A 21,928-nucleotide genomic window follows, 5' to 3' on the forward strand; every position below is an offset into this window, starting at 1 on the left:
ATTAATTAATTTATGGAGAAGTCATATAATAAATCACAATAGTGATTGAATATGCAATATCTGGACGAGTCATAGTGAGATAAATTAACTTCTAACCAATCTTTTATACCTCTTAAGATTCTCAAATAATTCACCATCTTTTGTGAGTTGTAAATTAGGAGTCATTGGACTACTATATGGTTTAGCCTTAATTTTTATATCTTAGACAATAAGAAATGTATATTTTCTCTTAGATAAGAAAATTTCTTTCTCGTTACCTCAACACCCAAGAAATATTTTAAAATCTTAAATCCTTTGTATGAAACTGGCTTGTTTGAAAGTGACTATGAAGAAAGGATTTAAAAAATAAGATACCTACATTATCATTTCCAGCAATGACAATATCGTCCACATATATAACCAATAAGATGATGCTAGTGCAAACAACTATCTATAGAAGACATAATAATCACACTTATATTTCTTCATTTTAAACTACTCAATCATATGAAGAAAGGATTTAAGAGATAAGATACCTACAATATCATTTCCAGTAATGACAATATTGTCCACATATATAACCAACAATATAATGCTAGTGGAAACAACTATCTATAGAAGACATAATAATCACAATTATATTTCTTCATTTTAAACTAAATCATTTGATAATTTTACTAACCAAGTACAAGGATTAATTCAAACTATTTATGATTTATGATGACAAACTTTTCCATACTCTATCTAATGTCGTCGATTGCTCCTATACTTCCTCCTAAAGATCACCATGAGACAAATATTTTTGATGTGTAATTGATGTGCGGGCCGATTATGAGTAACCACCATGGAAATAAATAGCCAAATAGAAGTTAGGAACAAGAGAAAAAGTACCAAATAATCCATTCCAATTTGGGCATAGCCTTTAGAAACAAGATAAGCTTTCGATCAAGCAATAGATCAATGAGGATTGACTTTAACTGCAAACACCCATTTACATCTAAATGTCTTTTTCCCTACAGGTAATTTCATCCAAGAGCCATTGCGTCTAGAGCATTCATTTCTTCGATCATAGCATTATGCCAACTAGGATGATATAAAGTTTCATGAAAGATACAATAAAGGAACAAGAAGATGAAGTGATTATAGGACATAAAAGAAGATATTGGATAAGTACATTGACATTTACCTCTGCGAAGAGCTGAAAGATCATCACTTGAAGTAGCTAGGAAAAGACATGGATCAAGAGGAATATGTCACCAAGAATAAACCTACTGTATGAGAGGTTTAACAAGAACAAATACAATAGGATCAAAAATAGAGGATATGACGATATAAAATAATAAATCATTATCCTCCCCCTGACTATAGTGATAGAGAGATAAAAAGGTGTGGTTCAAGAAAAGTGACAATCAGTAGATACCAAATACTTGCTAAGATTAGGATAGTAACATCTATATCCTTTTTGAACCCAAGAACACCCAAAAAAACACACTTTAGAATTTTAGATCAAGTTTTATAAACTAAGGATGAATATCCTAACAAAGCATGTATAACCAAATATTCTAGGTGCAATAGGAAACAATGACTTATTTGGAAAGGAAACATGGTAAGGAGTATCACCATGAAGAACAGACGATGGCATATGATTAATTAAAAAGAAAATTGTGAAAACTGTATCAGCCCAAAACTGTTTAGGAACCTGCATTTAAAATAATAAAGCTCTTGCAGTAAGAAAGTGTCTCTTCTTTCTCTCAACGACCCATTTTGGGATGGTATGTCTACAAAAAGGACTGATGGAGAATACCATATTGAGTCATACAAGTTTCAAAAGATTTTGATATGTATTTTGTAACGTTATTACTTCGTAATATTTATATAAGAATATTAAATTGAGTTTTAATCTCAGCATAAAAGACAAAGAAATGAAAGAATATAACTTAGAATGACTTTTCATCAATATACCCATGTTACAAAAATAACAAAATACTTAAACCCAATTTGAGACATAACAGGGCAAGGTTCCCAAAAATCTGAATGAACTAATTCAAAAGGAGCACTAGCTTGTTCATTGACTTTTGAACTTGAACTAAGATAATAGTGTTTAGTAAACTGCCATAACTCACAACCTATTAAGGATACTTTAAAACGCCCACCCTTCTTACCCAAGGGCGGCGCTACGATCTTATACTACTTACGTACATGCTTTAGTTATACTATAACAGCGGAAAATTTTAAATCATTCCTTTTATTTAAATAAGCATGATATCACATATTCTGATTAGTTCGAATGTGCATATATTGATCATATAACTAAAAATATTAATTTGTCCGAATCGTTCTTGCCGAGCCACCACCACACACATCACTATCTGCTCCTCCTGCTGCTCCGTCGTTCCGAATATCCGTCCCCCATATCTGCGGTACAAGGAAAGTAAGCTATGAGCACTCATGGCTCAGTAAGTTCCTTTCCTACTCACTAAAACCGAATTCATATCATTGCATATCAATATCATGCGAGGTATCATAAGCATACGACATACAAGGGTATCATATTCATATTCATATCATAATATCACATGACATTATATCTAATCATCAGATAATTCAAGCACATATGTAGGCAATGCATCATGAATTTGAAAACTTATACTTATAAGTACTTGAAATTAATATCATCATTAGAGGGGATCCCGGTTTGTACCACATACATAATGCGCGCGCTTCATAGGTAGGTCCAAGGTAGCAAGTCTTGAACCCTACCATGCATACATACTAGGCCCGAGTCTTACTCCATCGACCTAGGGCATTCAGAGGCCCATTACTGACGAGGCCCGAGTCTTACTCCATCGACCCCGGGGCGTTTACGGAGCCCACCCTTGGTACAAACCATACAAAAAATAACTTATCATGCATAACTATCATATCATGTCCCTAACAATCTTTCATGCATTTCCTTTTTCATTTCTTTTCATTATGTATAGCATTTCCTATGCTATAACATATCATTACGTAACATAATTTCATTTCTTCTCATTATGTATAGCATTTCCTATGCTATAACATATCATGGCATATTACGTAACATAATTTCATTTCTTCTCATTATGTATAGCATTTCCTATGCTATAACATATCATGGCATATTACATAACATAATTTCATTTCTTCTCATTATGTATAGCATTTCCTAGGTTTCTTTCCCTTTTTCTTTTATTTTCCTTCATGGCCGAAACCTACCAGTCCTTAAGCTAGGTTTCTTAAGTGGCCTAAAGCATGGAAAGCCTAAGTAAATATCATGGCAAAAGTTACTAAGAACATCATACACAAAATTGGATCATAAACAAGCTAGGACTCTTGTGATCTTACATGTCTTATATCATGTAACTAATTTTCTACATTCCAATTAAACATGAGAGCATTAATCAACTTTCATATCATAATATCACAGAGGTCTTGAGCATATTAATATTTTTGTTTAGGCTAATCTAAGCTATCCCTTTTATCATGGCCCAAAAACCCTAAAAAGAGTTCATGAGTTTCTAGCAATGTGAACACCCTTTAAGAAACTTTATATCCTATCATAGGAGCATGTTTATTTAAATTTTTTTGAAGGTCTTTCTAACCCTTAACCTTTCTGGTCCGAAGCATACAAGTGAGTTTTCTTTTGGTTCCAATTAATTTCCAAGCAAGAAAACCATAGAAAGGTCCTTAGCATTTCATAGAAGGAACCTTGCACTAGTTTGGTTAGACAATAATCTTCCTAGCCTCTTTAAAATATTTTTGGTTAAATCCTAGGGTTAGATACTCCTCTGATCATACATCATATCAGTATAAAATCATGGAAAAGAATCCTTCTACATAGCATAGAAAATCTTATCATGAAATGAGGTCTTGTTTAAATCATCTTAGATTTGAAAATCTTTTCTTTAGCCGAATTTTCTTAAATTCTTTCCTAGGTTTTCTAATCCTTATAAATCCGAAAATCACATAAACGCCTTGTACCACAGGTGAGGGGAAGCTTACCTTCTTTGCTTAAGTTTCCTAGAGTTGAGAACTTGCTTGTGGACCTTTCTTCCTTGCTTGCTTTGCTCGGCACCAATGGAGGAAGAAGTGGCTAGGTCTTTTGGTGGAGAGGAGGAGGAAGAAGAGGAGGCTTCTTCCTCTTGTGTTGCTCGGCAACAAAAAGAAAGAAAGAAAAGAGGGAGTGTCTCGGCACCTCTAGGAGAAGAGAAGGAGAGTGAGTTGAGGATGAAGCCACCCCTCCATGCCTATTTATACTAAAATGAGGGGAGGAAAACTTGACTTGATTCATCATCCTTATTTATTTCTCCTCTTTAATGATAAGAATATTCTATAGAAATGCTTCTTGAGTTCTCTCTTTTTTTTCCTTTAATTAAAATTCCTATCTCTCCTCTTACAATATCCTCTCCTATCACACTTGGTTAACATATGCATGCATCCACAAGAGAACCAAGGATCAAAACTTGGTTATGTATATTTTTACTTCTTTTTACTTCCTTTTCCTTTTAAGTAAAAAGAATCCTTTCTTATTCTTAACTACTTAGTCCTTTCTCTCCTTATCAATAATTCTCCTATCCCCTTTGATATCCTATACATGTTCCTTACAAGAGGTCCAAGGTTCAATCCTATTTCTCTTCTAACATATTATTGATATTCTTTTGTACATAATAATTCATATATCACCATATTATGCATTATGCATAAATATTTCATACACATATATATTATCTCATATTCCTTCCTTTTGTTTACATTAATTCCATGTATTATAAATATAGATGATTTATATTCTCAACTTTATTTTCTTTCATAAAGTTTTAATCATCTAAATCCTTCCCATCTTAATATTCAACTTAGAATATTTACACCTTCTTTTCACTACCTTCAAACTCTCATTATCCTTACTTTCTTATCTAGGCTTTCTAGGGGTGTTACAATCTCCCTTACTTATTGAAAGTTCGTCCCCGAACTCAGATTCCTTAAACGTTGGTGGAGCTTCCAATCTCCCTTGACTCATTGAAGGTCCCTCAATAGAAGTCTGCAGTTGGTGTAACCTTGCGGGACCACCTTGATTCAGAACATACTGTGGTGCTTTAGTTTTGGTAGGGCAGTCTCTAGATAGATGTCCTTCCAGTCCACAGTCGTAGCATTTAATTTTGCCCTTACGACAGTCTTTTGCTTTATGACCTTCTATCCCACAGTTGTAACACTTATTAGTGCTTGTACGACATGTTCCTGGATGTTTCTTCCCACATGTATTGCACTGAGAAAACTTAAGCTGCTTGTTGGACGGACCATTCTTAGTGTCGTTCCGTCGCTTTCCCTTTCCACCGTGGTTCCCTTTCCAGTTGGCCTTGATATTTTCCAGTTCTTCCATCTGAGCTTGCTTCTTGTCCTTGCCTAGTGCCTTCAGGTAGTGTTCAGTATTCAGGGCACTGCTAATTAACTCCTCTGTGGTCCGCGGCCTGTTAACTCCGTCGGCCACATTAAGTGCTATCTCGGGTCTGAGCATCTTTAGCATAAGCATGACCCTTTCTCCCTCCGTCCTAACTAATTCCGGGCATAGTCGTGCCAGGCGGTTGAATCTTTTCATCGCTTCTTCTACCGTTAGGTCACCTTGCCGAAATGCGGTGAATTCATCATAGTGCCTACTTGTCACCCGAGTGTGGAAGAATTCTTCGAAGAATTCTGTCTCAAAATCCGCCCAACTCATTTGGTTTACTGGTCTTTTCACTTTCACTCTGTCCCACCACATTCGGGCGTCTCCCGTGAGACAGAATGATACGCATTTGACCTTTTCATGCTCAGGCCAGTCCAATAGTTCTATCATGCTCTCCATTGTCTTAAACCAAGCTTGTGCGTCCCATGCCTCACAATTACCAGGGAATTTCTCTGGCCTCAGTCTTTGCCACTGGATCAGATACGCTTCTTGACGAACTACCGGTGCTAGATTCACTAGTGGTACCGGTGCTGCTACTCGCTCCGGTTCAACTACTGGTATAGTTGGCGTATTATTCTGATTTGGGGTAGCAGGATTCCCTTGTTGATTCATCATGGCAGCAATCATCTGTTGCTGTTCCGTAAGCTGTCGTTGTAGCTCAGTAACTACATGTGCCCAATCAGGTGGAGGTACGGTCTCCTCCGTTCTGGCATTTCGTCTTCTAGTCATACTTATTTTCCTAAATGATAATAAGTTTAGTCTAAGTTATCATTTATGCATGAATATCTTAACATATCATGTCTAGGTTTCATGCCATGTTTGGGTTATCGTTGAGGTATTCTTTCTTAGGTTGTCATATCATCTTTAGATTACCTTACCATTCATACGCGTCAAGATCTAGCCGATGGTATTATCATTCTTACTTGACTCATGCCTAAATTGATACCATTTCTACTCTTTTTATTCATCAAAAGCTTTTATTACATTTTTTTGTTCATAACTTCTTCTCTTAAAAGGCCAGGTAGGTTGTGACTACTCCTGCCATAAAGGACATGATAGCAGTAGTCATCATCAACCCAACCTGTATCGACTTGCCCAGATCATTCTGGGGTGGATCAGGCATTATCGGAGGTTGAATCTCCGATGCCTCTTCCGGGTCGATTATTGTCTCTTCATCCATTCCCTCGTCTTCTTCAACATGTTCGTCCGGTTCCATCGGGTCTTCGTTTAGTTCCCCCTCGAGGTTGTTCAGTCCCCACTCGAAGTCTATTATATCGTTGGGGTTGAAACCCATTTCCATGTATTCAGCAAGGTTAAATTCATCCTCGCCCATCTCAGGAAACTCGTTCTCTCCTTCATAATATTCCATAATTTCTGAATCTTCATCTTCATTTTCGTCTGAATTCCCTTCCTCGATTTCCTCGAGATCTTCCTCTCCGAACTCGCCGTGTTCCGGAGATTCTGAGTCGCTCACATAGTTGTCGAAGTATTCCAGCATATCGGGTTCATCCGCGAACTCGAGGTATTCGCCAAAATATTCTACATCCTCGGGATCGTATTCGAACGGGATATAGTCCATTTCTACAAGATTTTAAAGATTCATTATTCCTCTTATGTTATAGCCTAAGGTTCTTGTATCTAGGCTACCATTCATGCATCCTAGAATATCACCTACTTATCATCTTGCACCATTTTCTAGGGTATAACTTAAGGTATCCTTCCTAGGCTACCATTCATGCATCCTAGAGTATCATACTATTTTTAACACATACTTGTCATCATGCACCCTTCTCTAGGGTATAGCTTAAGGTATCCTTCCTAGGCTATTATTCATGTATCCTAGAGTATCATACTAATTTTTGCATATAAATAAATTAAGCAACTGTACTTACTTGGAGCGACAGGAAGGAGCTTGATGTGTGTGTAGTGAGCTGGCAAAACCTCGCCCTTCTTACCCAAGGGCGGCGCTACGATCTTATACTACTTACGTACATGCTTTAGTTATACTATAACAGCGGAAAATTTTAAATCATTCCTTTTATTTAAATAAGCATGATATCACATATTCTGATTAGTTCGAATGTGCATATATTGATCATATAACTAAAAATATTAATTTGTCCGAATCGTTCTTGCCGAGCCACCACCACACACATCACTATCTGCTCCTCCTCATCCAGCTTTTTCCCATATCTGCGGTACAAGGAAAGTAAGCTATGAGCACTCATGGCTCAGTAAGTTCCTTTCCTACTCACTAAAACCGAATTCATATCATTGCATATCAATATCATGCGAGGTATCATAAGCATACGACATACAAGGGTATCATATTCATATTCATATCATAATATCACATGACATTATATCTAATCATCAGATAATTCAAGCACATATGTAGGCAATGCATCATGAATTTGAAAACTTATACTTATAAGTACTTGAAATTAATATCATCATTAGAGGGGATCCCGGTTTGTACCACATACATAATGCGCGCGCTTCATAGGTAGGTCCAAGTCTTGAACCCTACCATGCATACATACTAGGCCCGAGTCTTACTCCATCGACCTAGGGCATTCAGAGGCCCATTCTGACGAGGCCCGAGTCTTACTCCATCGACCCCGGGCGTTTCGGAGCCCACCCTTGGTACAAACCATACAAAAATAACTTATCATGCATAACTATCATATCATATCCCTAACAATCTTTCATGCATTTCCTTTTTCATTTCTTTTCATTATGTATAGCATTTCCTATGCTATAACATATCATTACGTAACATAATTTCATTTCTTCTCATTATGTATAGCATTTCCTATGCTATAACATATCATGGCATATTACGTAACATAATTTCATTTCTTTTCATTATGTATAGCATTTCCTATGCTATAACATATCATGGCATATTACGTAATATAATTTCATTTCTTCTCATTATGTATAGCATTTCCTATGCTATAACATATCATGGCATATTACGTAACATAATTTCATTTCTTCTCATTATGTATAGCATTTCCTATGCTATAACATATCATGGCATATTACATAACATAATTTCATTTCTTCTCATTATGTATAGCATTTCCTAGGTTTCTTTCCCTTTTTCTTTTATTTTCCTTCATGGCGAAACCTACCAGTCCTTAAGCTAGGTTTCTTAAGTGGCCTAAAGCATGGAAAGCCTAAGTAAATATCATGGCAAAAGTTACTAAGAACATCATACACAAAATTGGATCATAAACAAGCTAGGACTCTTGTGATCTTACATGTCTTATATCATGTAACTAATTTTCTACATTCCAATTAAACATGAGAGCATTAATCAACTTTCATATCATAATATCACAGAGGTCTTGAGCATATTAATATTTTGTTTAGGCTAATCTAAGCTATCCCTTTTATCATGGCCGAAAAACCCTAAAAAGAGTTCATGAGTTTCTAGCAATGTGAACACCCTTTAAGAAACTTTATATCCTATCATAGGAGCATGTTTATTTAAATTTTTTTGAAGGTCTTTCTAACCCTTAACCTTTCTGGTCCGAAGCATACAAGTGAGTTTTCTTTTGGTTCCAATTAATTTCCAAGCAAGAAAACCATAGAAAGGTCCTTAGCATTTCATAGAAGGAACCTTGCACTAGTTTGGTTAGACAATAATCTTCCTAGCCTCTTTAAAATATTTTTGGTTAAATCCTAGGGTTAGATACTCCTCTGATCATACATCATATCAGTATAAAATCATGGAAAAGAATCCTTCTACATAGCATAGAAAATCTTATCATGAAATGAGGTCTTGTTTAAATCATCTTAGATTTGAAAATCTTTTCTTTAGCCGAATTTTCTTAAATTCTTTCCTAGGTTTTCTAATCCTTATAAATCCGAAAATCACATAAACGCCTTGTACCACAGGTGAGGGGAAGCTTACCTTCTTTGCTTAAGTTTCCTAGAGTTGAGAACTTGCTTGTGGACCTTTCTTCCTTGCTTGCTTTGCTCGGCACCAATGGAGGAAGAAGTGGATAGGTCTTTTGGTGGAGAGGAGGCTTCTTCCTCTTGTGTTGCTCGGCAACAAAAAGAAAGAAAGAAAAGAGGGAGTGTCTCGGCACCTCTAGGAGAAGAGGAGGAGAGTGAGTTGAGGATGAAGCCACCCCTCCATGCCTATTTATACTAAAATGAGGGGAGGAAAACTTGACTTGATTCATCCTCCTTATTTATTTCTCCTCTTTAATGATAAGAATATTCTAGAGAAATGCTTCTTGAGTTCTCTCTTTTCTTTCCTTTAATTTCTCTCTTTTCTTTCCTTTAATTAAAATTCCTATCTCTCCTCTTACAATATCCTCTCCTATCACACTTGGTTAACATATGCATGCATCCACAAGAGAACCAAGGATCAAAACTTGGTTATGTATATTTTTACTTCTTTTATTTCCTTTTCCTTTTAAGTAAAAAGAATCCTTTCTTATTCTTAACTACTTAGTCCTTTCTCTCCTTATCAATAATTCTCCTATCCCCTTTGATATCCTATACATGTTCCTTACAAGAGGTCCAAGGTTCAATCCTATTTCTCTTCTAACATATTATTGATATTCTTTTGTACATAATAATTCATATATCACCATATTATGCATTATGCATAAATATTTCATACACATATATATTATCTCATATTCCTTCCTTTTGTTTACATTAATTCCATGTATTATAAATATAGATGATTTATATTCTCAACTTTATTTTCTTTCATAAAGTTTTAATCATCTAAATCCTTCCCATCTTAATATTCAACTTAGAATATTTACACCTTCTTTTCACTACCTTCAAACTCTCATTATCCTTACTTTCTTATCTAGGCTTTCTAAGGGTGTTACAGATACACTATAAAATTGGGGATAAAATTTCTTCAATATTGAGAGAAAAGGATGGCCTAGTCGACAATGTACTTCAAACGGGGCGATTATTTTAGAATAGAAAATGGACTTTGCAACCAATGCATTAAGAATGTAGAGGTCACCAAACTCATGTCCTTCACTATTATCTTCTTCGTCATAAGCTCCTGAAAAAGATAATAATCAAGAAATAATGAGACATGATAGTTAAGAGTATCGGTGAGTTTGCTTACAAAAAATAAATTAAAAGACAAATAAGGTAAACTTAAGACAGAGTGTAATGGAATTAAAGGAGTTGGTGTAATTATGTTTGTTCTAAGAACCTAAGAGGTTGACCCATCTACTAAAATAACAATAGAAGTACAAGTATGCGACAGAAAAGTGGAGAATTGATTAGAATTACCAATGATATGATCTATGGCACCAGAATCAATGACTTATTTGGACGATAAGGAAATAAGACATATATTTGGTTTATGTGACTCGACAATGACAATAATTGATATGGATGGAGATTTTAACGATTCTTGGTATGAGAGAATTTGGCATATTCATCAATAGAGATCATGATAAACTTCTGCTCAATCATATTATCAAAGAGCAACAAGAACTAAAGAAAATAGAGAACTAAATCTAAAATACTAAAGAAATGCTAGACCTATTGTGCAAAAAAAAAGTCCCACACCTGAATAGTTCAGATGTTGATTCAATAGATTTGCAAAGATGTTATATGGAGCAGGGCAAATGGAATAGTAGCAATCGAAGAGATTTTCAATAACGAATATCCTTTCACGCGCCGACGCATGGGAATAGACTAGTAAACTAGCAACGACGCATGTGGCTCACGCATAGAGATTCTAATGACTCAAATATAGCAACAACAAACAATGATCAACGATTCCTTCTAAGCCAGTAGCAGCTAATGGAAGAGAAGAGATGTCGGCATCGAGGCTAGGGTTTAGAATGACAACTAGTGTATGGAGAAATGACTAAGGTTTGCTCTAATATCATGTAGAAATTTTGGAGGAATTAAAATATGTTATATATTTTTTATTCATCAATTTTATTCATATATATAGAGAATCTAGACTTCATTAAATCCCTACACTCAAGGTAAATCATATCCCTACACTCAAATATATCCAATTTTTATTTATATAAATTTGTAGCAATTCTAATTTAATTGTTATTTTTTAATTTGGTAGTCATTTATAGAGCCAACAGTAGGACCGATTATAGCATGTAGAGGTTGGGTGGATAGTCGAAATTTACAAGATGTAACTAAAACCTTGAGTGCAAAAGTGTAGTAAAAAATTAATTAAGTAGCAAAAATAAAATAAACAATAATAAAGCATAAATGACCCAGGTTTTTTTATGTGGTTTAGAACTGCCAAATTTGAAGTGTACTTGCTTAGGATTTGGAAGGAGAGATGTGTACCTGCTTCTGTGGGCTAGTTCCACGTGGTGAGAAGTCATAGTTCTCAATGGAAAAGGTAACGATGGAGAGATGCCTTGGACCGATAGATTTGTATTGGAAAGTACATTGCTATAGCTAAAAGAGCCATGGAGCTCAAGACTTTAGCACAGTAGTGGCCACATATTAAGCTATGGGGTTGACAAGAAAATGGTGGAAGAAGTTTGTTGCTGAGGTTATTGTGCCAATATGGTGCTTAAGAGGAAAGATAGCTACCATTAACTTGTGTGTATACCTAGTATTTAAGGGTTCATGTGGATATGTATTGGTAGCTAGTAGGGAGGATCATTAGGGCTTTAACAAGGAGTTGCAGTCACAGGTGAAAGGAGGTCACAAACTCGAACCACTAGGAGAAAATGACACATGTTGGACGTCATACATGAGAGTCCTTCACATTTAAAAAATTACACTTCAATCTTGCATTTTGATGAATTTACAAACAATATGTTTCCTAATTTTACTTGTCTTGTTGATAGTTGGAATTCATTAAGTACTTCAAAGATGATGATGTAGAAAAACTATAAGTAGTTGATTCCAAGAGAATGTAACTCAATCATGGTATTCCAAGAGTCCAAGGATACCTCATGTTTCCGATGGACAAACTCATGAGTTTCTTATGTCATCTATAAAAAGAGAAGGGATCAAAGAAAGATAATGCTAAGGTAAAATTTAGCTTAAATATTTGTCTTTAAACTAGAGACTAGCAAATTGACCAATGAAAAAAAACATAGTTTAGAGTCATGCATAAGGATTATTTTAAACTTTTTTTGGGTGCAATAAGACTAACCGAGATGATAATTTGGACTAGGACTGAAAAAAAAATAGAGGTGGGACTTGTGTTAGTTTCCTGCAAGCAAACTTTATTTTTTAATAGTTAAGGTGAATGGAGGAAAATAGAGGAAGAAATTAGAGTCTATGGTGATTGAAGGGAGGACAGAAACGGGAATTAAAGATTTGTGGGAGTGGAGTTCTGGCTGTCAAAAATAAGTTGCGACCTCCATTTTAGGCAACTGAGAGAGAAAAATTAACCCTTGGAGAACTCAATCTGATAACAAGATGAAAGGGAGTTAAGATTGTATCAATAATTTGTACAGAAATAGTTTTTATTCATTTATTTGTCGTCTAATGTAACAAATTCTAAGTTTTAGGATAAGATTAGGTTATGCCTTGGACTAGGTTTCCGATTTTATCAAACAGTCTGAATATTTTCAGATAGAACAAAGTCAATATACATCATATTCTATTTTAGTTCTTAAGTTCCAACCCCCATATATGTGATAATAATATCCATGCAGAAGTCTAAAAGGTTTTTACCTTATTTTCTGGTGTTCCGGAATCATCAGTGTCAAAGTCAGATTGTGTGTCATTGTGGAAGCTACTACTGTGGCTAGCTCCCATTCCCACCAATAATCCATCCACTCCATGAATGCCTGACGCTTCATATTTTGTTTTACCTGAGTCTCCTTGCTCAGCCAAATCTTTTTCTTTTTTGCTTGTTCCTTCCCCACACTTTGGCTTCTTAAATGAAACTGTGCATCTTTTGTGGCTTAGTGATTCATCATCAGAATGCCTTGTTTCAGATGGTTCAGGAGATATTATGCAAGAGCGCTTTGCTGATCCACCTCTCTCAAATGTCATCACATATGGCTCTTCAGCTATTTTTTCTCCTAATTTTAGACAGTTCTCCAACCATTGATAGCACAGTAAACACTGAAACAGCACAAGGGAAATAAAATCATCAAGGATAGATATTAAGAAGTTGCACTATGAACTTCAATAGCTACAGACAGAACAACATATGCAAGAACAACAAATGCGTTGCAAAATCTTATGCAAAAAGCAGATCATATACATAGTCTGGCAAAAAGATAAATGGTTAGTAGGAACTTTTGTTGATAACTTCCCTAGGCACACATTTCTTTATTTACTATGAAGGTATAACCAAAAGACCAACAAATACAGATATGCCTCTAAAACACCCAATCTTCAAAATGGAATAAAATTGTTGTGGCTACTCCCACCTGCTTTTGTCTATTTTGTTGTTACTGAAAACAGCAATTAATGCTAAAAAACAGACCAAAGATGGCCATTAATGCTAAAACAAACTGACATCTTGTAATCCCTAGTCTTTCACTTCACCAGATTCAAAGCTCACGTAAGCTTCTGGTCTGTCCTTTGATGCACAAGTATTCCTCTTCTATACTTCTACCATGACATCTATGTGAATTGCACTCTTTAGGATGCCTCAGTTGACAGCTTCTTCAGCAACCAGCCAACCATCAACTTCCTCCAATATCCACTGAGACAAAGTGGTTCTTTCTCAGTATTTGGCCTGATGACCACATCCAATTAAGGTTTAAAGTATCAGTGTCATCCAAGGTTTAAAATTTCAATCCGTGCCGAGGTTTCGGTCTCAGACCGGAACGATACGGTTTCGATATCGTATCGTGTCGTGCCGATACAGTTTCGGTATTTTTTATTTATCTATAATAATTATAAAATAAATATGTTTATTGTGTATATAAAAATAAGTTGTATATTGATTTATTATAAGTTCTCAATTATTGAACAATTTAATATTGTTAAAAAAATAATTAAAAATAGTTTTATTTAAATAGAATTGATATATCAATAATTCAAATTAAAATGAAAGTATCTATAATAATAACAATAAGTATATAAATTAATAGAAGATATTATTTTATATTAATAATAATTATATAAATTAACTATTTATTCATTTAATTAATTATTAATTAAATAATATATATTTTAAATAGTAAAAAAATATCAAGTAAAAAATTTTTAAAAAAAAAATATATCAGAATATAAATATAATTTATTAGAATTTTTTTAGAATTTTTTAAAAGATTTAAATGAAATTCAAAATAATAAAAAATATATTAGAATATAAATAAGAATTATTATATATTTTTTAAAATTTTAAAATAAAATTTAAAACATTATTTTTTCAGAATATTAATTAATAAAATTTATTTAATTTATTTTAATTTTAAATATATTTTTTATATATTTTATTAGGATAATTTAATTAGGGTTTATAAAAGCCTCTTTTAAATATCACACATCCTCCTTAGAAATTGTTTAAATTAATTAAATAAAATAAATAATTATTAAAAAAAAACCCTGCGTACGCAAGATCGCCCACGATGATCGCGAGCGATCCCGTGGGGGGCGTCCGGCGACGCTGGAAGCGTCGCCGGATGCTCCGGCGACGCCAGAAGGGTCGCCAGAAGCGTCCGGCGACCCTACCGAACGCCTTCGGCGCCGTAGAAGGCGTCGCGCACAACGCCTTCGATGCCAAAGGCATCGCGGGACGCCACCGGAGTCGTCCCGCGTCTCCTCTGACGCCAACGGAGGCGTCCCGCGTCTCCTCCGACGTCGACGAGATGGGGACGCCTCCCGTGCCGATTTCGGCCGCCCGACGGAACGGTAAAAACCGTCCATGCCGGGTCGCATGGAACGACATTTCATACCCTGGTGTCATCTAGTTCAATAGAGGTCAACATCCTTTTCAGTTCCCACACCTAGATACATGGAAACAAATGTGATGTCAAGATGATAGGTTTGTACATTTTGTTGGCAACTCTCACAAGAGTTGAACCTCCTACCCCTCCTTTGTTAAGTTCTAGGTTGGCAATGCTGAGCAAGACCAACCTATACTGTGTGTCAACACAGGTCCATACTTGTACAAAATCATTCCAGCACAGAACCAAAATCAATCAAACCTAGAATTGAACCTAATACACCTCATTGAATGCCTACAAGGACAATACCCAAGCCCTAAACCACACTCAACCTTTTATTGGACATTAACATTACACTGCCAGTGTTAGTAGAATTTACCAACCTATGGCCTCCTTGAAACTAGTATCCCAGCAACACAAGAAACCTATAGACTCCAATGCCTACTTCTAAGGTCAAATTCTATAGTTGACTCACCTTCAAAAATTTCTATCAGCTAAAGATTGTCTAACTCTTTGAAACCTACATATGAAACAAAATGAATGTTTCTCTGCAGTTTGGTGAAATATGGATGGACCAAGCTTCTGCATGAATAGGACGACCTGTTCACTTCCCTGCTTGAAGCCCTCACATATGACATACCAAACAACAAAATACGGCTGCAAGATGGACAAGTTGCTCACATGCAGGTAGATGATTGGCTAGTAAAGGTAATATGAGGTAAAACTCAACAGTTGCATGCAAGGTTTAAAATTTTGATCCAGAGTTTTGATATATGATTAGAACAATACGATTTTGGTATAGTATTGTGACGAAACGTCCTAAAGCGGTTTTAGTACTTTTTTTAACATAAAATATATTAATTAAAATTATTTTTATTAATATTTGATTGTTATAGATGCTTATTATTAAGTTATATTTAATGCATTAAATGTTGAGTTTAAGTTTTGATATCATCTTGTGAAATATTTAATTCTTATAGTAAAAGTTGATTTAGGTTAACTAAAGTCCATCAAGAAGGTTTAAAGTATATTTAATTTAGATATATTTTGATTAATTTAAAATTAAATCTAATTTATATATAAATTAATTTAGTTTATTAGTAGTAATACATTTTATAAAGTTAGAAATTATATTATATTTAAAATTTTTTTCTAAGAATGAAAAAGGGTAATCATCTTTAAAGAGGTTAAGAAGTTTTGTTTTTCCTCTATTTATCTTAAAGGTATTTTTTTTCTCTTTATTTATTTTAGAGAAAAAAATAATACACGAAAGAGGGGGAAAAACTAGTAATAAAGAAAACAAATAATGTATAAAAAAAATAATAGGGAAAAGAAAATATTGTTTAACAAATAATTAAAAAAATATTAAAAAATAAAAAATCGCGACGCTACAAATGCCCCAAGGGGGGCCAACACCCTCTACGAGGTTGTGATGACCTTGCAGTCATGGTGTAAGTACCGTGTAGATGTAGATCGTCCCGTGGAATAGTAAATTTTGTGACCGGACAGCATGATATCGGTAGCCATGGTGTAAGTATTGTCTAGGAATGGAAATTGTTATATGCAAAAAGGGCATCTTGGTCTCTCAAAGAAAGTACACATTAGATCTCTTTCAAGAAATAAGTATGTTGGGATATAAGCCAGTGAAACATTGATTGTGTTAGGAAATAAAGGAAGAATGTTTGAGAGAAGACTGATGAATAAAGCTATTCACATCTTGTCAAAAATATTTCTCTCACATACTCACCGGACATTGCTTTTGTAGTAAGTTTAGTAAGTCGATATATGCACTCACCATGCCAAGGAGTATATAGAAATCTAAGGTACTGGAAACAAACTAGGGAAAAGAGATTTTTTTTTTGCAAAAAATAATGATCAAAGAGTGAGAGCATTCACTGATAAAGATTGGGTTCGATCAATCACTAATCGAAAGTCAAGATATGACTATTCTACATTAGTATGGGGAAATTTGGTAACTAGCACAATAAAAAATAATTCGTTGTTGCAAGAAGTAGTGTAAAAGCCAAGTACATATCTATGGCCCATGGAGTGTGCGAACTTGTCTAGATGAGAAGAGTGAAGAAAAAATTAAAGATAGAGTTTGAAAGTCCTATGCAGCATTTTTGTGGCAATAAATCAACTATTAGTATAGAACCAAATACGTTGAAGTTAATGGATACTTCATTAAGGAAAAGCAAGAGAAAGGGAATCCTAGTGTTGAATATGTTCCTACTACTCATCAAGCAGTTGTTTTACTTACAAAAGAATTATTAGAACAAATTCATGAATTTCTTGTTAGCAAACTTGAGTCGGCTAAGCTTGAGGGAAGTGAAGATTTGTAGGTCTTTTTGAGAGCATGAAATAAAACGAAACGAAAGCGGAAACCACTCACAGTGATCTCCCGAAGAAATCGCAACTGAAGACGCCGGTCGGCGAAGAGGCTGCCACTATCGGAAGCACGATCACGGGGCAACCGAAAAGCACTTCAAAGTTCACGAGCCAAGTCCCAGCCTCTGGACGTTCTCCTTTGCTCGACCAAATCACCGTCACCTCACCCTTCTGCCCTCACTGATCACCTTTGAAACCTTCTCCACTGTCCCTCTTCTCATGGCTTGGACGCACCTTAAATAAGAAGGTTGAGGAAGACGAAGGGGAAAGGACACCCCTTCGTCTCCTTGGCGTTTTGCAGCAAATGAGCGTTTGCAGCAACGAAAGAGACGAACTCTTTCGTCTTCTGTAACGCCCAACATCTCCCACTCGTCCAAGTCAATCCATAAGATTATATGGTCACATAGACCATGTCAGTCACATAGACTACAAGGTGATCATGTCACGAAGGCCAGAGCGACAATAGTCACAAAGACCAAATAAGTCACATAGACTTTATGAGGATCAAGTCACGAAGACCAAAGCAAATTAGTCACAAAGATCAAATTAGTCACATAGACTTTATGAAGATCAAGTCACGAAAACCAGATCAGAACATTCATTCTATACATTAAGGAAAATGGTTCGTGCGACAGTAAGCACACTGAGTATTCAATTGCTAAGAAGATTGTCACACCTTACTTAGCTGCTCCATAGAACGAATCAGAGACATAAATGTCCATAAACGAATCAGAGACATAAATAACTTGCCTTTACCCCAGATTAAATTATTTACATCATTATGAACATCTCTAATCTCTCATATTGATCATATGTCAAGAGCATATTCAACATCTCCAATCAAACAAATTATTCACAATTACATTTTATGTACTGAACTAAAAATGTAACCGGTACTAGTGAACAAATGTCACATATGTAAATCAATCTTAATCTTCCTTTTTAGCTAGAATCTATTCATTCTAATCAGTCGCTTTCCTAGTTATGCTCCATAGACTGAATCATTCATAGCCAATAGGAAACATGCTAAAGTAACAGACACTGATCAGAACTTCAAGTAGACAGCTAAATAGTCACTTAGGGTGAGATCGAGATTAACTTATAATCTCAAGGGTCTCACATAGTAGAGAAGCAGGGATCCATTCTCCTACTACCCTTCTTGTCGCCATAGCACATGTGGTATGAATTACATGCTACGATGTTATTCTCTTTACCAAAAAGAGCGCATGTTTTTCCCAAAATTTAACATCGTACATATTTCGATCTAGATATACCTAATGTCTAATCCTGAATTCAACATATGAATTCTAATCTGGCCTTTAAACAGATTCAGTAAATGGTGGGTGCATTTACTCCAATCATTATACAAATGATCTTATCTTGACACAATTATCAAGGCGACCTTAACTTATGGGTATGTCTCCATTCACAGCTACATAAGTTGTCCCATAAGCAACGGTCTCACCTTTATTTGTACTCAACAAATAGAGATGATTGTCCATGTGAGTGGACCAATCCCAATCTGCCAACGTGTTTATCGAGACTTTTATTCGAATGTAACAAAGACATATACACTGAATAGATCATGGTATTTTTCATTTATCAAAATATCTTTACAATTAGTTACATTCTTCGAAGTCCCAAAGACTTCACATGTCTATGAAATGACTCTTTAGTTAATAGCTTAGTAAAAGGATCAGCAAGCATATTTTGTGTAGGGATGTACTCAAGAATCACCTTTTTCTTGTCAACAATATCCCTTACAAAATTATACTTAATTTCTATATGCTTGTCTTTGCTGTGATATTTGGGATCCTTGGAAAAAGTTATTGCAGCTTGACTATCACAGTATACAGTAACAGGACTCCCACTATCCTCAACAATCTTCAGATGCTTCAGGAACCTTCTTAGTCAGACAGCCTCTTGCACAGCCGCTGCACAAGCCACATACCCAGCTTCCATTGTTGACAAGGCTACACAAGCCTGCTTCTTGGATTTTCTGTCATCAAGGTCCCCTGCCAAATCTGCATCTGTGTAGTCACTTAGACTCATATTTGATCCTTGGAAGCAGAGGCAATAATTCGCTGTTCCTTTGAGATATTTGAATATCCTCTTCACCGCTTTCCAGTGTCTCGATCCTAGGTTTGACTGGAAACGACTAACTAAGCCAACAACATAGCTTATATCAGGACGAGTACACAACATAGTGTACATCAAACTACCAATGGCACTGGCATATGGTTTCTTCTTCATTTCGGCTATTTCCTCAGGAGTCTTGAGATACATACTTTTGCTCAAGACAGTACCTTTCACTATAGGCGTCTGTTCAACGTTGCAATCTGACATATTGAAGTGTTGCAGCATCTTAGTGATATAAGCTTCTTGAGACAAACCCAAAAGCCTCTTTGATCGGTCTCTAGCAATCTTTACTCCTAAGATGTACTCTGTTTCTCCCATATCTATTATGTCAAATTGTGATGAAAGCCAACTTTTGACTTCTATCACACACTTTATGTCGCTTCCAGCTATTAGCATATCATCAACATATAATGATAAAATGACAAACTTTCCTTTTTCCTTTCTTAGGTAAACACAATGATCCTCATTGATCATTTCGAAACCATAAGACAATATTACTTCATTAAATTTTATGTTCCATTGTCTTGACACTTGCTTTAGCCCATATATAGACTTCTGAAGTCTACATACTCTTTTCTCTTAGCCTTTAGCAATATAACCTTCTGGTTGTACCATATAGATTTCTTCGTCAAGATTACCATTAAGGAAAGCCGTTTTTACATCCATCTGATGTAATTCCATGTCATATTGTGCTACTATAGTTAGGATGACACGTATTGACACAAACTTCACAACTGGGGAGAATGTCTCTTCAAAGTCAATACCCTCCATTTGGGTATATCCTTTTACAACTAATCAAACTTTGTATCGATTAATCGATCCATCTACTTTCCTCTTTACTTTGAAAATCCACTTATTCCCAATAGCCCTTCGGCCCGGAGGAAGATCGACTAAATCACAAACTTGATTCTTTCTCATTGACTCCATTTCTTCATCCATTTGCAATTTTCCATTCTTTTCTAACTGAGCTTCTCAAAGCTTCCTCAACTGTTCGAGGTTCCTCATCATCAACTGGGAGAACCATCAATGCCTCATTCTCAATATCAAACCTTCTCCGAGGAATAATCTGACGACTACTTCTTCGAAGGTTAGACTGTTAAGAAACTGACTCATTCAGTGGCAAATTACTCTCATTCGGTTGACTAGATTCAGGCATCTCCTGATCTGTTGATAAAGGAACATTATCCTCCTCCTCTATCTCATATAGAGGAATTGTCTTATCAACTTTACCTCGTGTTGGGAATTCAGTTTTAAGAAAAGTATCATCTCTTAACTCTATTTCAGAGATGGTTTCATCTTGTCGCTCACCAATAAAAACATAACCCTTAGAAGTCTACCTTATAAAGATACACTTCTTACCTCTAGATCCTAATTTTCCATGTTCGTGAGTCTTATCATGAACGTAGGCAGCTGACCCCCAAGGTCTCAGATTACTTAAATCCGGCTTTCTGCCTGTCCAACGTTCATGTAGGGTAGATGGAACTGACTTTGAAGGCACTTTGTTAAGTATATAGGTCGCAACTAATAATGCATCTCCCCAATAGAAGATTGGCAAATTAGCCTACGTCATCATAGACCTAACCATTTCAAGAAGAGTCCTATTTCTTTTTTCAGCAACCTCATTTTGTTGTGGAGTTCCAGGGATAGTTAGCTGTCTAATAATCCCTTTCTCATTACACATTGTCTTGAACTGATCAGACAAATATTCACCTCCACGGTCAGTGCGCAAGGTTTTAACCTTACGTTCCAATTGATTCTCAACTTCGTTCAAGTAACGAATAAAGCAATCCAATGCTTCAGATTTGTGAGAAATCAAATACACATGACCAAAACGTATGAAGTCATCAATAAATGTAATGAAATAAGAACTCTCATTTCTAGCCTTCATATTCATCGGACCACAAATATCTGAATGAATTAATTGCAATGGTGATTCGGCCCTAATAGCCTTACTAAATAATTTCCTAGTCATCTTTCCAGCAAGACAATGCTCACATATAGACAAGTTAATCTTAGCATGAGTGCCTAAGAGGCCCTCCTTAGCTAATCTATTCATTCGTTCTTGTCCTATATGTCCCAATCTAGCATGCCAAATTTCATCATTAACATCAGCATT

At 35.5% G+C, this 21,928-nt stretch overlaps 1 protein-coding gene across 5 annotated transcripts in view; it reads right to left on the reverse strand.

Annotated features, from left to right (window-relative positions):
* LOC121969904 (DNA polymerase lambda-like) overlaps window positions 1-21,928 on the reverse strand; it is a 96,918-nt gene that overhangs the window by 67,992 nt on the left and 6,998 nt on the right. For 2 of the 5 annotated variants that reach the window (XM_042520220.1, XM_042520224.1), the window contains exons 3-5: window positions 13,112-13,507; window positions 10,449-10,490; window positions 2,341-2,394 (exon numbers count right to left, since the gene is read on the reverse strand). In XM_042520220.1, coding sequence (XP_042376154.1) covers window positions 2,341-2,394; window positions 10,449-10,490; window positions 13,112-13,507 — 492 coding nt within the window. The remainder of the gene's footprint in view (window positions 1-2,340; window positions 2,395-10,448; window positions 10,491-13,111; window positions 13,508-21,928) is intronic. The other 3 variants (XM_042520221.1, XM_042520222.1, XM_042520223.1) reach the window with 3 other exon arrangements.

This window comes from Zingiber officinale, chromosome 4A (genome assembly GCF_018446385.1).
Source record: "Zingiber officinale cultivar Zhangliang chromosome 4A, Zo_v1.1, whole genome shotgun sequence".
Classification (NCBI taxonomy): Eukaryota; Viridiplantae; Streptophyta; class Magnoliopsida; order Zingiberales; family Zingiberaceae; genus Zingiber; species Zingiber officinale.